Source organism: Penicillium citrinum (assembly GCF_028827155.1).
Source record: "Penicillium citrinum strain IBT 23319 chromosome Unknown utg000009l:1.0-4274883.0:1.0-4276374.0, whole genome shotgun sequence".
Lineage (NCBI taxonomy): Eukaryota > Fungi > Ascomycota > Eurotiomycetes > Eurotiales > Aspergillaceae > Penicillium > Penicillium citrinum.
The window spans coordinates 2,739,332-2,752,795 of record NW_026622694.1 but is presented as its reverse complement, the minus strand read 5'-3'; the positions used below and the strand labels follow the sequence as shown (position 1 = coordinate 2,752,795).

The 13,464-nt window shown below is 47.3% G+C and overlaps 6 protein-coding genes across 6 annotated transcripts; 3 read left to right on the top strand and 3 right to left on the bottom strand.

The window, feature by feature from the left end:
• Positions 1-880: 880 nt before the first annotated feature.
• On the bottom strand, positions 881-2,767 carry N7469_010507 (kynurenine--oxoglutarate transaminase; the record flags this gene model as incomplete). The annotated part of the gene is made up of 9 exons (XM_056649412.1): positions 881-1,168; positions 1,224-1,647; positions 1,702-1,715; positions 1,773-1,926; positions 1,980-2,052; positions 2,121-2,226; positions 2,284-2,368; positions 2,453-2,521; positions 2,583-2,767. The coding sequence occupies 9 exons, from the start codon at positions 2,765-2,767 to the stop codon at positions 881-883; spliced, it is 1,398 nt and encodes a 465-aa protein (XP_056496543.1).
• Positions 2,768-3,252: 485 nt separating this feature from the next.
• N7469_010506 (ssDNA-dependent ATPase MGS1) lies at positions 3,253-4,866 on the top strand (the record flags this gene model as incomplete). The annotated part of the gene is made up of 1 exon (XM_056649411.1): positions 3,253-4,866. The coding sequence occupies one exon, from the start codon at positions 3,253-3,255 to the stop codon at positions 4,864-4,866; it is 1,614 nt and encodes a 537-aa protein (XP_056496542.1).
• Positions 4,867-5,368: 502 nt separating this feature from the next.
• Positions 5,369-6,362, top strand: N7469_010505 (uncharacterized protein; the record flags this gene model as incomplete). The annotated part of the gene is made up of 2 exons (XM_056649410.1): positions 5,369-5,937; positions 5,966-6,362. 2 exons carry the CDS (start codon positions 5,369-5,371, stop codon positions 6,360-6,362), a joined length of 966 nt encoding a protein of 321 aa, XP_056496541.1.
• Positions 6,363-6,989: 627 nt separating this feature from the next.
• Positions 6,990-7,903, top strand: cdc31 (putative cell division control protein Cdc31; the record flags this gene model as incomplete). The annotated part of the gene is made up of 2 exons (XM_056649409.1): positions 6,990-7,265; positions 7,421-7,903. 2 exons carry the CDS (start codon positions 6,990-6,992, stop codon positions 7,901-7,903), a joined length of 759 nt encoding a protein of 252 aa, XP_056496540.1.
• Positions 7,904-8,433: 530 nt separating this feature from the next.
• Positions 8,434-10,797, bottom strand: admB (uncharacterized protein; the record flags this gene model as incomplete). The annotated part of the gene is made up of 1 exon (XM_056649408.1): positions 8,434-10,797. The coding sequence occupies one exon, from the start codon at positions 10,795-10,797 to the stop codon at positions 8,434-8,436; it is 2,364 nt and encodes a 787-aa protein (XP_056496539.1).
• Positions 10,798-12,355: 1,558 nt separating this feature from the next.
• Positions 12,356-13,300, bottom strand: N7469_010502 (uncharacterized protein; the record flags this gene model as incomplete). The annotated part of the gene is made up of 1 exon (XM_056649407.1): positions 12,356-13,300. One exon carries the CDS (start codon positions 13,298-13,300, stop codon positions 12,356-12,358), a length of 945 nt encoding a protein of 314 aa, XP_056496538.1.
• Between the last annotated feature and the right edge of the window lie 164 nt (positions 13,301-13,464).

Sequence of the window (13,464 nt, the reverse complement as noted above, 5' to 3'; positions counted from 1 at the left end):
ACTACTGGAGTGACCAGTAGTCACTCCAAGCTCATCCGAAATACATTTCTACTAGTATTGCGAAAGGTCTGTAATGATGGCAAGTTGGTATTTAAATCAGCTTGAAAATGAGGATGTTAGAATAAGGCAATACTGCTAGTATTTTGAGAAATTGGTGATGAGTAGTATGGAGTAGTCTGAGCGCTTACACGGAGTCCCTTCTATATGTCACTGTTTGACAGCACTACTAGTAGAAAAGTGAGAAAGCTTTAAAACTCCCTCGGGATGTCTCCCAAGGTCCAAAATAAGCCTCCATTCATGACTTTTCAATATTTAATATCAAGTTTACTGGGTGATAATTCTATCCTTGACTATTCATAACTTGGCTCAACTCCGTCCGATGTCGGCACTTGAGACACCGTTTCAGTTGTCCATAACAGGTTTACTTTCCATCCTATGCCGATTTTTTTCATTCCATAGTAAGGCAAATATTTCATTTTTAACAACATTGGATCTGATATTTTATATCAGGAAGATCGTTCCGGTTCTATACAGCACAGCAGGATGGGAGCCAAGGCAGTAAGTAGGATGTCACTGGCATGGCTGAGTATTAATCAGTTGCAATATAATTTCGAATCTACGCCCCAGCACTGAAAGTGTATAGGCGCAGCGTTAATAAGATCTCATCGGCTTGATAATCTACAGCTTTTGAAGTAAAGAAACATACTATATTTTGTTAGTAGTACTACGTAGTGTCAAATTCAGTACAAGCAAACGGTGATCCCGAGCCTCTGTCAAGCAGGCCACATCTTTTCCCATGGACGTGTTACGCGTACTTTAATCTTCATAATATATAGCTCTAATCTTTTCATCTAAATCCAACCTAACCTCTTTCTCCTCACTATGAAATATACTTTTTCAAACCACGAAGTCTCTCCTTGGCGGTCTCGAGGATATCATCATTCTTACACACGGCAAAACGAAGGTAGTCCTCTGCGATGTGTGCGTTGGCATCGGTGTAGAACTCAGTGGGAGGAATAGCAGCCACGCCAACCTCGTGAATGAGGAACCAGCAGAGCTTGAAATCGCGAGGACGGCTGGCGACATGAGGTGGGAAAGGATAATCAGCTGGCAACTTGACCGATGCCATGTTGGCCAACACGAAATAACCACCTTCCGGATCAGAGTACTGGATAGATATTAGAGGGGATTTTCTTTGATCATCTTCAATATTAGGAACTTACGGGGATGTTGAGCTCATCAAAGACCTCGCAGAATCGCTTCATCTTCTGTTGCATCTCATTTCTACTTTCGTCCCAGAAACCATGCTTGTCAGCCTGCTCGAAAGCAACCGCTGCTGCCTCTTGAAGAGGAGAAACACTGCTATAGCAAATCCGGGTGTGGGCACCAGCAACGTATTTGATCAGGTGCTCAGGTCCAATTAGGTAGCCAACACGCCATCCGGTAGCGTAGAAAGCCTTGCCGGCAGACCCCACGGTGAGGGTGCGCTCGTATAGTTCGGGAGACAGCGTTCCAATCCGGGTATAAGGAACGTAGAAAAGACGGTCATATACTTCGTCGGACAGGATTATGAGGTTATACTTCACGCAGAGATCGCCAATGCGCTGGAGTTCCTCTCGAGAGAAGACTTTGCCGACAGGATTGTGCCTGGATCTGGTTAGATACAACTTCCGAGGGAATATCGTGAATAAGTTGACTCACGGTGAATTCAAGACCTATTAGTACGGTTAGTAAATCAGCCTTTAGCAAATATTCAAGTTCCATAGACTTACAATCATCTTTGTCCTGGAATTGATAGTCTTTTCCAGCTCATCGAAATCAATCTTCCACTCCGACGCAGGTGATGTTCGGGTTGCACCGTCCTTTGGAGGGTGAAGAGGCACATATCGGATAGTACCACCGGGCATTTCAATGTTGCTAATATATCTGCATTTCATCGGTTTAGCAAGCACATATCTCTGGGAGATCGCCGAACTCACTGGTCGAAGAAAGGCTCGAAGATGATAACCTCGTCGCCGGGCTCAATGAAGCCCATAAATGCACTGAGCATTCCTAGTCATACCGATCCACCAGTTAGCTTTTCCTTGCATCCTCTGCGCATGCCTATGGACGGGTCTCACCCTCGTTGGCTCCAGTCGTAATAGAGACCTCAGTCTCGGGGTTGATGGTCTTGCCGAAAAAGGGAGAGTATGCGTCGGCAATGGCCTGCTTGAGGCGAGGACGGCCCTAGTCGAGTGTGAGGAAGTAATGCGCTTGTTATAATGCCATTCGATGGTTCCATACCTTTGTCGGGGAGTATTGGTTGCACTCAACCCGATCCAAAGCATCCTTTGCAGCGTCAATTGCGAATTGAGGAGGATTATAGCCACTGCGCCAAAGGTAGAGTCAGTATAAAAGCATGTTCCTCATGTAACATGCAGAGAATACATAAATGCAATATATGGTTACTCACAAGAATCCTTGGCCCATATTCACGATCGGCTGAACTGGTGAAGCTGCCGCTGCTTCATTGACAATAGACCTGCGATTGTAAAATCAGCACCAGTCCCAAGGTTTATGCTATATCAATTGGTCGCTCATACCAAACATCCTGACGTTGACCAGCCACTCTCTTGGCTGGCTTGAAAGGGTCGGCCCGCGCAGTAGTGGCCGACATGGTTCTCGCGCCGTAACCAGGGATGCGGGGTAGAGGGGCAGAAGAGACGAGGTGTCGTGAAGAGCGCGTAGATCGGGCGAGGGAGAGAAGAGGGCTTCGAGTGTGAATCATAGAGAAGAAGAGTGCGGGGAGGTGGTGGAATCGAAGAGTCAAACGGGGCAGATGGAAAGAGTCACGGCGAATGGCGTGCTGGCGGCTTTCCGAGGTCGGGCAGTTTAGTAATGGCAGAAAGAATATACAGATTGGACTGCATAGCCAATACTAGGGTTAGTATGATCAATTAACATTATTTGTACTATCCTGATTTGCTATCCTCGTTATTATATATCTGCTTCTACCATATACACGGCACTGGAATACCTTGAATATCATCTTCGATGCTAATTGTAATTGTATACTTCTCAGGCGAGGCTTTTTGCCGGTTAAGGCAACAAGGCACCAACCCCAGATCACGACCTTACATAATCCACGCGACGCGTCGAGCTCGGCCAATCAGCCGACTGCATCAACGCCATCCATCAATCAATCAGTTGGACTGTGATAATCTCATTCACCATTCCAACTCAGGCTGACCCATTTGACTGTCTGATTCGACAATGGTGTCTTGTCCTATCTGCAGCAAGAATGTCTCGCAATTGAAGATCAATGATCACATAGATTCCGATTGTCAAAACTTCGTTGAAGATCCATCTTCCTCGCCGGGAGATCAGCCCTCGTCTCAGAAGGGTCCAGTGCCCAGCATCTTCCAACCACCATCAGCTCGCAAGGCATCGTCTCAGCCCAATGGTACCAAAGGATCCCCCTCTCGATCGACTGCACCTGCACCACGTCCCCTCAATGGCAAGAGATCGTTTATGCAGGAAACGCCGCCGCGAGACAAAGACTCCGTGAAACAACAAAATGGAGATGGTGCAGAGCCTCAAGCTAAACGCCCGAAGGTCAATGCCTTACAGAAGGCAGCTCCACTCGCGGAGCGAATGCGGCCAACGAATCTTGAAGAAGTTTGTGGCCAAGAGCTTGTTGGTGAGAATGGCGTTCTGCGGGGACTCATCGAGCAGGACAGAGTGCCTAGTATGATTTTGTGGGGAAGTGCCGGAACAGGCAAAACAACGATTGCTCGGGTGATTGCCTCGCTGGTTGGAAGTCGGTTTGTCGAAATCAACAGCACAAGCAGTGGAGTCGCGGAATGCAAGAAGATCTTTTCTGAAGCCCGCAGCGAATTGGGTTTAACTGGCAGGAAAACCATCATCTTTTGTGATGAAATCCATCGCTTCTCTAAATCCCAACAAGATGTTTTTCTGGGGCCTGTCGAAAGTGGACAGGTGACCTTGATTGGTGCGACTACCGAGAACCCTTCTTTCAAGGTTCAAAATGCGTTGCTTTCTCGCTGCAGGACATTTACATTGGCAAAACTCACAGACGAGGATATTGAATCGATTCTGCATCGTGCTTTGAAAGTGGAAGGCCCAAACTACAATCCGTCAGAGCTAGTTGATGACGAGCTCATTAGCTATCTTGCCCGATTCGCCGATGGAGATGCTCGAACTTCCCTCAACCTTCTTGAACTTGCGATGGATCTTTCTAAGCGGCGAGGCATCACGAAGGAAGAACTTAAGGGCTCCTTGACGAAAACACTGGTTTATGACCGCGCTGGAGATCAACATTATGATACAATTTCTGCCTTCCACAAATCTATTCGAGGAAGTGATCCAGATGCAGCCTTGTACTATCTTGCACGCATGATACAGTCTGGAGAAGATCCATTGTATATCGCTCGACGCCTCATTGTCGTTGCCTCAGAGGATATAGGCCTTGCAGACAACTCCATGTTGACTCTAGCCACTTCGACGCATGCCGCCGTGGAGAAAATCGGTCTACCAGAGGCACGTATCAACCTTGCACATGCCACTGTTGCCATGGCACTATCTAAGAAGAGCACACGTGCATATAGAGGACTGAACAATGTCTTTGCCGCGCTCAATGAGCCGGGAGTGGCAGGACTACCAGTTCCGATCCATCTCCGAAATGCTCCCACAAAGCTAATGAAAGAACTTGGCTATGGGAAAGAGTACAAATATAATCCTAATTACGTGAATGGTGAAGTGGAGCAGGAATATCTCCCCGAGCAGATTCTTGGGCGGACCTTCTTAGAAGAGTTGGACTTGGGCACACAGAGAGATCCTGCCCGATGGAGCACTAAGCGGTCATGATCATTTTTCTATATACCCATTTTGCCTCTCGACATGGGACTTGAGCCAATATCAATCTCAGTCTAAACACCTGGATTTCCTTGCGCAGACCTAGCTGAGATCGGATTCAACTATGGACACAACTTGGTTCTAACAACAGACCATGCCGTCACCATCTTCAAGCCGTTCCAAATTAGGAAATCAGCAACGACAAACTTGACCATTTGTGGACGACGACTGCGGCTTCCTATAGGATGACCAGACTTGATGCTCTTGCCCTGTTAACTCAAAAGTGGTTTCTGCTTAAAGTGGTCCCTGAAGTTAGTCAATGATCTTCCATCTCAACAACGTGAAATTGTGATCATTCTCTTCTATATTACACTCTTTTGCTACAGGGCAGAAGTTGGCCCTTGCTCGTTGCTCTGGAGCCTACACAAGTCTCATCTCGACGCTCATTAAATTCATACCTCCTTGCATTTTCGTCTTTGCCCTCGCTGTCCACTGATACACTTTGATGGTCACGATGGAAATGCCTAGCTTCATTACTTTAGCCACAACTACGCCCGAAATCATGCCGACAAAGTCAATGAATGACAAGGAACTTGAAAGTTTTATCACGTATATGCATTCTCAACATCATGGTCCAAACCATGTTGCCCCAAACATTGCTTTGAATACCGGCAGCCACTTTCTCAACTGGCATATAAATCAGGAAATGCCACAAACCTATCTTCAACATGATTATCCAATGGAGCCAACGAATGATCAAGGGCAGTCACCATTATCATCCGCAAGTCTCGGTCAAGCAAATTATGGCTATGATTTTCCGATGCCCCAGACGCCACCAGTGCTTGCCTGTGTAACTCCTGGGCCCTGTCAACTGCAGTATGTGAAAAATCAACTATATGAGTTACCAATAACCGCGAGCGCTTCATTGCCTTGCTCTAGAGAAGCATCCCCCGAGTGCAGCCTCCGAGTGGTCATCGAGGATCCAACCAACCCGAAGCCATGTCGAGAGAAGCGCACACGAACTGAAGAAGAGCGTTCTCAGCGGAAGGAAGATGCTCAACGCCTGAAAGCTATGGGTGGGGCGTGTTCATCGTGCCATCAATGCAAGAAGAAATGTGGGCTCGGAACTCCCTGTCCACAATGTTTACGAACTGGAAAAACGTGCATTCGCAGGTCCCCCCAATAGCAGCTCGTCGTCCGATAATACACCACCATCCACGCCTCACTGGCCCGAGGGAAACAGCCCCCTTCAGCATTGTTCTTATAAAGGCAAAATGAAACAGATCGAAATAGCATTTTCGAGTCCTCGATACGAGCCACCGTTTGAGGATGCGGGTGCGTCTTTCTCGAAACCAGAAACCCTCGACTATCGTGATCGCTCTGTTTCCCCTGCCTCGTGGACCCTCGCTGGGCTCTACGACGACGACGACGATGATGATAATGGTCTGGAAACGAGACTCTGGTGGGCGCTTCTTAGATCAACCACATCCCCACCCGTCGTTGTTTGATACTTGGATGGCACAATATACTTCCTCGCAGAGAATTCATTTTGTATTTAATATGAAGGGCTCACTCATCATCGTTTCACCGGAGTTCTGTTGATAACTGGTCCGCTTCCCACAGCATGCGCTGAGTTTGGTCCCATTTCTAGGCACGTCGCTCTTTTCATTGCTCATTCAAGTTGCTCCAAGTTACTACAAATGTTTCCCAGTCGCCTAGAAATAGAACTATAATTACGAACATATTACCTGACGTAGACAAATTCACTCGACACCCACGGTTAGGCTTATAGTACCTTGGGTACAAGTATATTTCTGGTTATAAAAGCTCTACGATTGAGACATACTGCCATTAGTACTACTTGTGACATCCATAAGCATGTATCCAATGAATCATACTCGTAAAATATCGATATAATACTATTGTATACTAAGTATATTCGTATAACTCCAATTCTGCCCGCCTCAACTCCGCTCATTCCGCGTCCCGCGCGTCTCAAGAATTTCTCCACCGCCAAAACACCTCTGCTCCACACCATCGGGCCGCGAGCCCCAATTCTCCCGCCAGCTACACCTTGTGATTGACATTCTTGAAGCCCTTCCTAAGACTCAACTCTACGACCAGACCCTTTCAGCATGGCCTCCGGCCAACCCTTCGCGTCGCGCTCATATGCCGGCTCCAAACTTCCAGATCGCTCTGCCAACACAAACGCCATGCCATTCAGCGCTTCCTCGTTCTCGAGACATCGGCCCATGGGCGCTACAGCTCCGGTTGATTACGCTGTTGAAGGGCAAAAGCAAGCTCAGCAGTCTGTTGGTCCTGCGACCGCGGCACAATCTCATGGACCAGCGCAAGATGCGAATCCATTGAATCGGTTGACGGAAGAACAAAGGGAGGAGATAAATGAAGCTGTAAGAATCACCCTCAACCAAAAGGAAGAATGAGCCTCAAGATTAGAGGCTATTTCGTCTTCTCGCGATAGGCGGGGGAGATGGGAACAATTTCGCTACTCCCCCTCCCCCTCTAAAGGAACTCTTGAAAATGACAACTAACAATATCAAAACAGTTTACTCTCTTCGATCTCGACCGTGATCGCCATCTAGATTACCACGAACTTCGCGTCGCTTTCCGCGCATTAGGCTTCACACTCTCCAAACAAGAACTCATCTCCCTCCTCACAACTTACGGCGTACCACGTCCACAAGTCCAACAACAACAACAGGCCGGAAACCCACAAGCACCCAAGGGTAACACCGGCGCAAACCCGCAACACCCTTCAAATCTCCTCATGCCTCTTTCCTCATTCCAAGCCGTAACAGCGCTGAAGATCCTGGAGCGGGATCCACGCGACGAGATCCTGCGTGCCTTTGAGCTGTTTGATGAGGGTCAGAAGGGATTTATTGATCTGGATGATCTCAGACGTGTAGCGAGGGAGTTGGGCGAGACTGGGCTTGAAGAGGAGGAGCTCAGGGCTATGATTGAGGAGTTTGATCTTGAGGGTGCCGGCGGTGTGACTCGTGAGGCTTTCGTTGGAATTTGTTGGCAGTAGGTGGTAGTCCTCTTGTTTTCCTGTATGAGGTATATGGATGTGCTCAATTTTCTTCTCTTTTTCTTTCTTATGTTTTGGTTTACAAGGCTGGTCAGATTGATTGATGAGTCTTTATTGGATTTGTTTACCACAGGTGTTGGTGTTTTGTTATCATGTTGATTAAACTACTATGTTTTTTAAGTGATTCTCTCAATGGCATCGAGTCTTATTCATGGCCGGCCAATCTAGCAGACAACTTTAGATACCAGCTTCATCTATGGATCAATCCGTAGGTAAGATTGTTCCCTCTAGAATTATAAGTTGCTTTAAGGACGAACATTAACCAGATTCACAAGAAGAGAAGCATCATAATGCAGAGAAACAAGTATGGAGATATGAAGATCTCCCTAGCCCATTCAACCGAATTTCAATAACGCCAAAAAAAGGATTCAAGACCTTTCCAGGGCCGCTTCCAAAGCATTCCATTGTATCCAAATAATGCGAAAGTGAAAAGAAAACAGGTCGTCAGAAAAAGATTGATATAGTGGTCATCACGCATAGCGAGGCGGGGGTCCAGGTGGCCCAGGAGGAGGGACGTTTTGATATCCATAATTTGAATAGCCATACCATTGGCCTTGTGGCGGTGGACCACTAGGAGGAGGCACGGCGTAACGACCCATTGGGGGTGCACCACGAGGTTTTCTGGCTATGCGACGTTTGGCTTTGGCCATACGGCACCTGTTGATCATGCAGAAGAGCAAAGCGAGGAGGATCAGACTGCCGACACCAACACAGATACCAATTACAAGATTCTTGTGATCTTTGATCCAGCCTGCAGCGGAAGAACCTTTGCATTGACCAGATTCACAAGTACCGCCTGATTCACACGGCGTTCCATCAAGATAGTTTTGATTCATCTCGATACAAGTACCATATGAATACTCGGTGAAAGACCTGGGGGCGCCGCAGACGAGAGAGCACGATGGTTGGTTGGTGTTATCACAGGCCCAGGTGTCGTTGCTGTTCAGTAAAGTGCCCATCACAGAACGGCATTGGTAATTGCGGCTGGTACACTGACCACTAGCGCATTTAAGGCCATTACCACAATCACTGCCGTCCTTTTCATATTCATCTGAAGGGCACGAGCTAGACTTGCCATCGCACTTCTCTTCCTTGTCACATTTACTGGTGCTGGCACGGCAAACGGTATCTGCAGAAGCGTACTGGCATTTACTGCAGCATTGGTCGTTGGAGTCGTCGCAGACTGCGTTACCCTTGAATTTGCAGGTTTTGGCGTCACAGCAAGAGTTGTCACCGCAGCCAGATTCGCCTCCACAATCACAGTCTTCGCCAGACTCGACAATACCGTTGCCGCATTGGCTGCCACTGATTGTCACGACACCCTTATTGTCGGAGAGACATGAGGACTTGACACTGTTGCGACCAATGGCCGCGCAGATGTTTCCAATCGTACATTGTGAGAACTTCGTCATTTGAGAATCGGAATAGGGGTTCATGATGTACTTGGCATTGGCATCACACGTTGACGAGGTCAGTGGACAACACTGGGATGAATCCTCGAGACTCTCTCCGCACGTTTGCGAGTCACAATCATGCACGGCACCAAAGGTATGTCCAGTCTCGTGTGCAAAGATCTGCCAGGTCGTTCCCGAAGTGCCGACCACAACATTGGCACCAGTGACAGAGCTATCGCCGCTGCTGCTAAGACCCGACGAGCACAGACGACTCATCCATGACACGCCAACTTCTTGACCAGTCGGGCAGCCGGTCATCAAAGTCCAATAGGCATTGTTGTCCTCGTGGTCTGCTCTCCATTTGGAAAATTCGTTCAGACGCCATGTGATATTTCCACTATCACAACCTATATTCCAAGGCGTTGCATCACTGGCGGTCGAGGGACATGAAGCTTCGCTGATAGTCAAATTACGCAGCCCAATAGACACATTGAAAGAATCCTCGTATAGATTCGAAGCGGTGTTCACCAAGTTGATAACCCATTCCTTCGCAGCATCTTTCGGGGTAGAGTTGGACTTGAAATGGTTCGTCATTTCACAGTCGGTTGCCACGCCGATCAACGCGACTTTCTTCGTTTTGGGACATCCCGATGTATCTCCAATTGTTTTCTTGAGGTTCACACCTCCGGAGCTACCGGATACGCCGCCAACATCGTTCTGACGCTTGCTCATGCCAAACATGGAATTGAGAGGGCTGAATCCCCACTGACCGTCGGCCATATCCATTCCAGCCGGAAAAAGGGAGTTGGTCAATTCCGCGTTGTAGTCAAGTTTGTCTGCTTGACACCCGGTGTAATCATCGAGAGATCGTTTGAGCTCGACGTGGCCCTTGATCATATCAGTGTCCCGATAAACTAACATGTAGTCGTATGCGCGATCCTCCACATCGGCATCGATCGATCGTTGTTTGGCGGTATACGTGGAGTGTAATTCAATATGGTGCTTATTATCATCAACACTGAATGCACCCTCGAAGAGTGGCTCAGGGCCATCCCGTCTGATATTCACTCTTGCCCAGCCGGCAGGAGTCCATCTTCCCTTGCCTGATCCCACCAAGGCGCGGCCACGAAAGACCTTATGATCATTCCGATTAATGGGTTCATGTTTCCAGTTACCGTCACTATCAATGTACCGCACGGACGCATCATCGGCGAGAATGTCGAGGTTCGGCTCTAACTCTAATTTTATCCGCTTGCCATCGCGATGTAACTCAAAGGTGAGATCGAATTGAGACGTGTGGTCTATTTGATGAGAGGAGGTATGGATGACAGCATTATCGATTGGCGTAAGCTGACGAATGGCCTGTGAGGCGCGAGATCGCGCTGGGAGGCTGTCAGCGAACAGAGTTTCAAAGGGTTTCTCGAAGACGCGGAAGAGCATAGCATACCTTGAACTGGCGCGATCAGAGCCGCTATGGCACCGATCACGGGCAAGAAATTCCTTGAGAACTTCATGGCCCAAATGTTTGTAAACGTTCAACCCAGGAGAATATGGGAGGGAATGGTCGTTTCAATCAACTCCCAAGGGACCTAGGCAACCATGGGGAAGCAGATTTCAGGGATTCACGGGGTCCACCAAGTCTCGGAGAAGTCGGGATCGACACAGCCACGCCGAAAGAAGTGAATGCAGGAATCCTCCGAGGGGAGTGTTTTATATGAATAAATCTGAACGAAAGTAAAAAGAATAAAGCGTCAAAGGTCGACGAAAGAGTGTGGCTCAGAAGAAGAAATGGGGGTTGATAGAAGAGAAGAAGCAGGCAACAGAATGGGCTGTCGTGGTGCCAAGCGAGGAATCCGCCAGGCTTGGCCTTGGCAAGCCTTACGTGAGGACATTTCCGATTCTTCTTTCTTTTTTACTTTCAGAACATTTTTGTATAAATGGCAATAATCTAAGACTACCCATTCTATTATTATTTCAATGGTTTCAGAATTAGATTCATACACATCTGGCCCTTGGTTCATTCTGGTTTCCCCTTCCCCACCATTTTCCTCCAGTCCCTTTTCTTCTCATCCACCAGATTGCCGCCCACGGCTGATAACTCCCTCCACTAAGTGTGGCGGACACATACATAATCACTCGGGGCTGAGCTGGCCCATTCTGTTGCTCCACTGACCCACCGAGTGTCACGTCTAGCCAAATCCCCGCTCCAGGTTGATCTGCCAAGGGTTTAGACTGGTCAGTGGCTGCCAATCTCCCGAGTCTTCCGAACAGGCAGAATAGATCTTTAGATTACCAACGCTTTGTCTATCATGGCTTTGTGCTGTCGGCAACTAGATCTAGTGCTCTATCAAACTTTTTGCATTTATATAGGCTTTTGTGGGCGTGCATCGACGAGCTTACTATCGATCTATATCACAAGGTTACCCAAAGCCAAAGGGGGGTAATCGAGGTTATTATAATATAGTACTCTGAATACTATGTACGGAGTATACTAACTATACATAACTATAACTACATAGTATGTACTGAAAGTAGGTTTTTCAATTCAATACCGACAATGACTGGACAATGCAATTGGCGCCAAGAATATTGCGAACCATATCCCGATAATGCATTCCTATCGACCCCCTGCATAATCTGAGATCTAGCCATTGTAGAAAGCTCCTAGACCAGTAAACCTTCGGGAACACTTTCAGCTCCTCAGGTGATACTTGGGTTGTATCCAGAACTCTTCATTCTACATGTTGTCCGGTATTTAACGAGCTTCTTTTGGCAGCTCAGAAGCCTGAGCAGTGCATTGGCATACTTAGTACGAGTTCCCCTTAATTGGATCTTGAGGCCCTTTAGTGGTGCTCACGCTCCTGTAACGGTTCCAATTTACTAGTAGTAGTATGTCTTCAATGCTAGTATTTTTGATTTTCAATGATAATCATTATTTTGGAAATGCACTTTGTATGTTCGACAGGTTTCAGGGCCATGGCATATCTTTATCTTCTCATTAAGGTATATGATGCGAAATAGCTAGTTCACAGCTCTTCGGCGACGACACATATTCAGGACTATCTCGAGAGTCGTCCAGAAATGTATGGTATTCCAAATTGTCACGAATTGGTGCCGGGCGTGAACTGGCGTATACACGGGGTGATTCTCGTGGCCAATACTGATGTGACTGCACCAAGAAAACAAGACGACTGAGGACACCAAATTCAAGTTTCAGTTTGATACTGTAAACTGCCGATTTGAGGGTTGTTTGAATGACGAAATAATTGAGATATTCGAAGACCAACAGGACTATATCCATGACAATAATGAGGGCGTTAATAGCAAGTAACTGGTACATGATTTTGCGATTCGGGTTGTGGCCGTGGACGCTCGGGGGTGAGATGCGGAGAATGTTGACTGTTTTGAAGATATATAGGCCGGAGATGATAAATTCTTGAAGAGAAAATCCCGTGAGTTCGATTCTTTCCATTATAGTATAGCCATGGACCCAGACAGACGTTCTGACAAAATTGGAGCCGTAGGTCAAAATTGTTGTTGGAACGTGCAGGATAATTGCGTTGACAATGATCATCGCTAACACGCGATGGCTGATCGTTAAATCTTGGACGACAATGTTGAGGCGCGAAAATAAGACAAGGGCCTGTCCTGTAACCATGAAATACCATCCAATTGTCGACAAGGTAATGGAGAACCAAAGTGGGCCGATATTATAGTATTTCAGTATAAAGCTGATAGACTGTGGAATCACTCCGAGAACTGTGGCCAGCAGCAAGCTCCAGAAGTATAGACCTTGATAACGACGAAACGAAGCGAAAATGAGTACCATAAGCTCAATCGAATTGTAGAGAGCAATCCCTAGGAACACCGTGAACGTAGCCTTGACAACGAAGTCATTTCCCGAGTATTCACCGATGATTCCATTTTCAGATGCGCTAGACATGATAGGCGTCAGACGATCAAACTCGCAATCCTATAAAGTGCGAGCTATGCATTTATTTCGGCTTTGATGATGAAATGACAGGTCGATGCGTTCGACCAAAGGCACTTGGGGCCCAGAAAGGCCCTTCACGCCCAGCAAAGACGAACCACGATCACAGAGTTGAA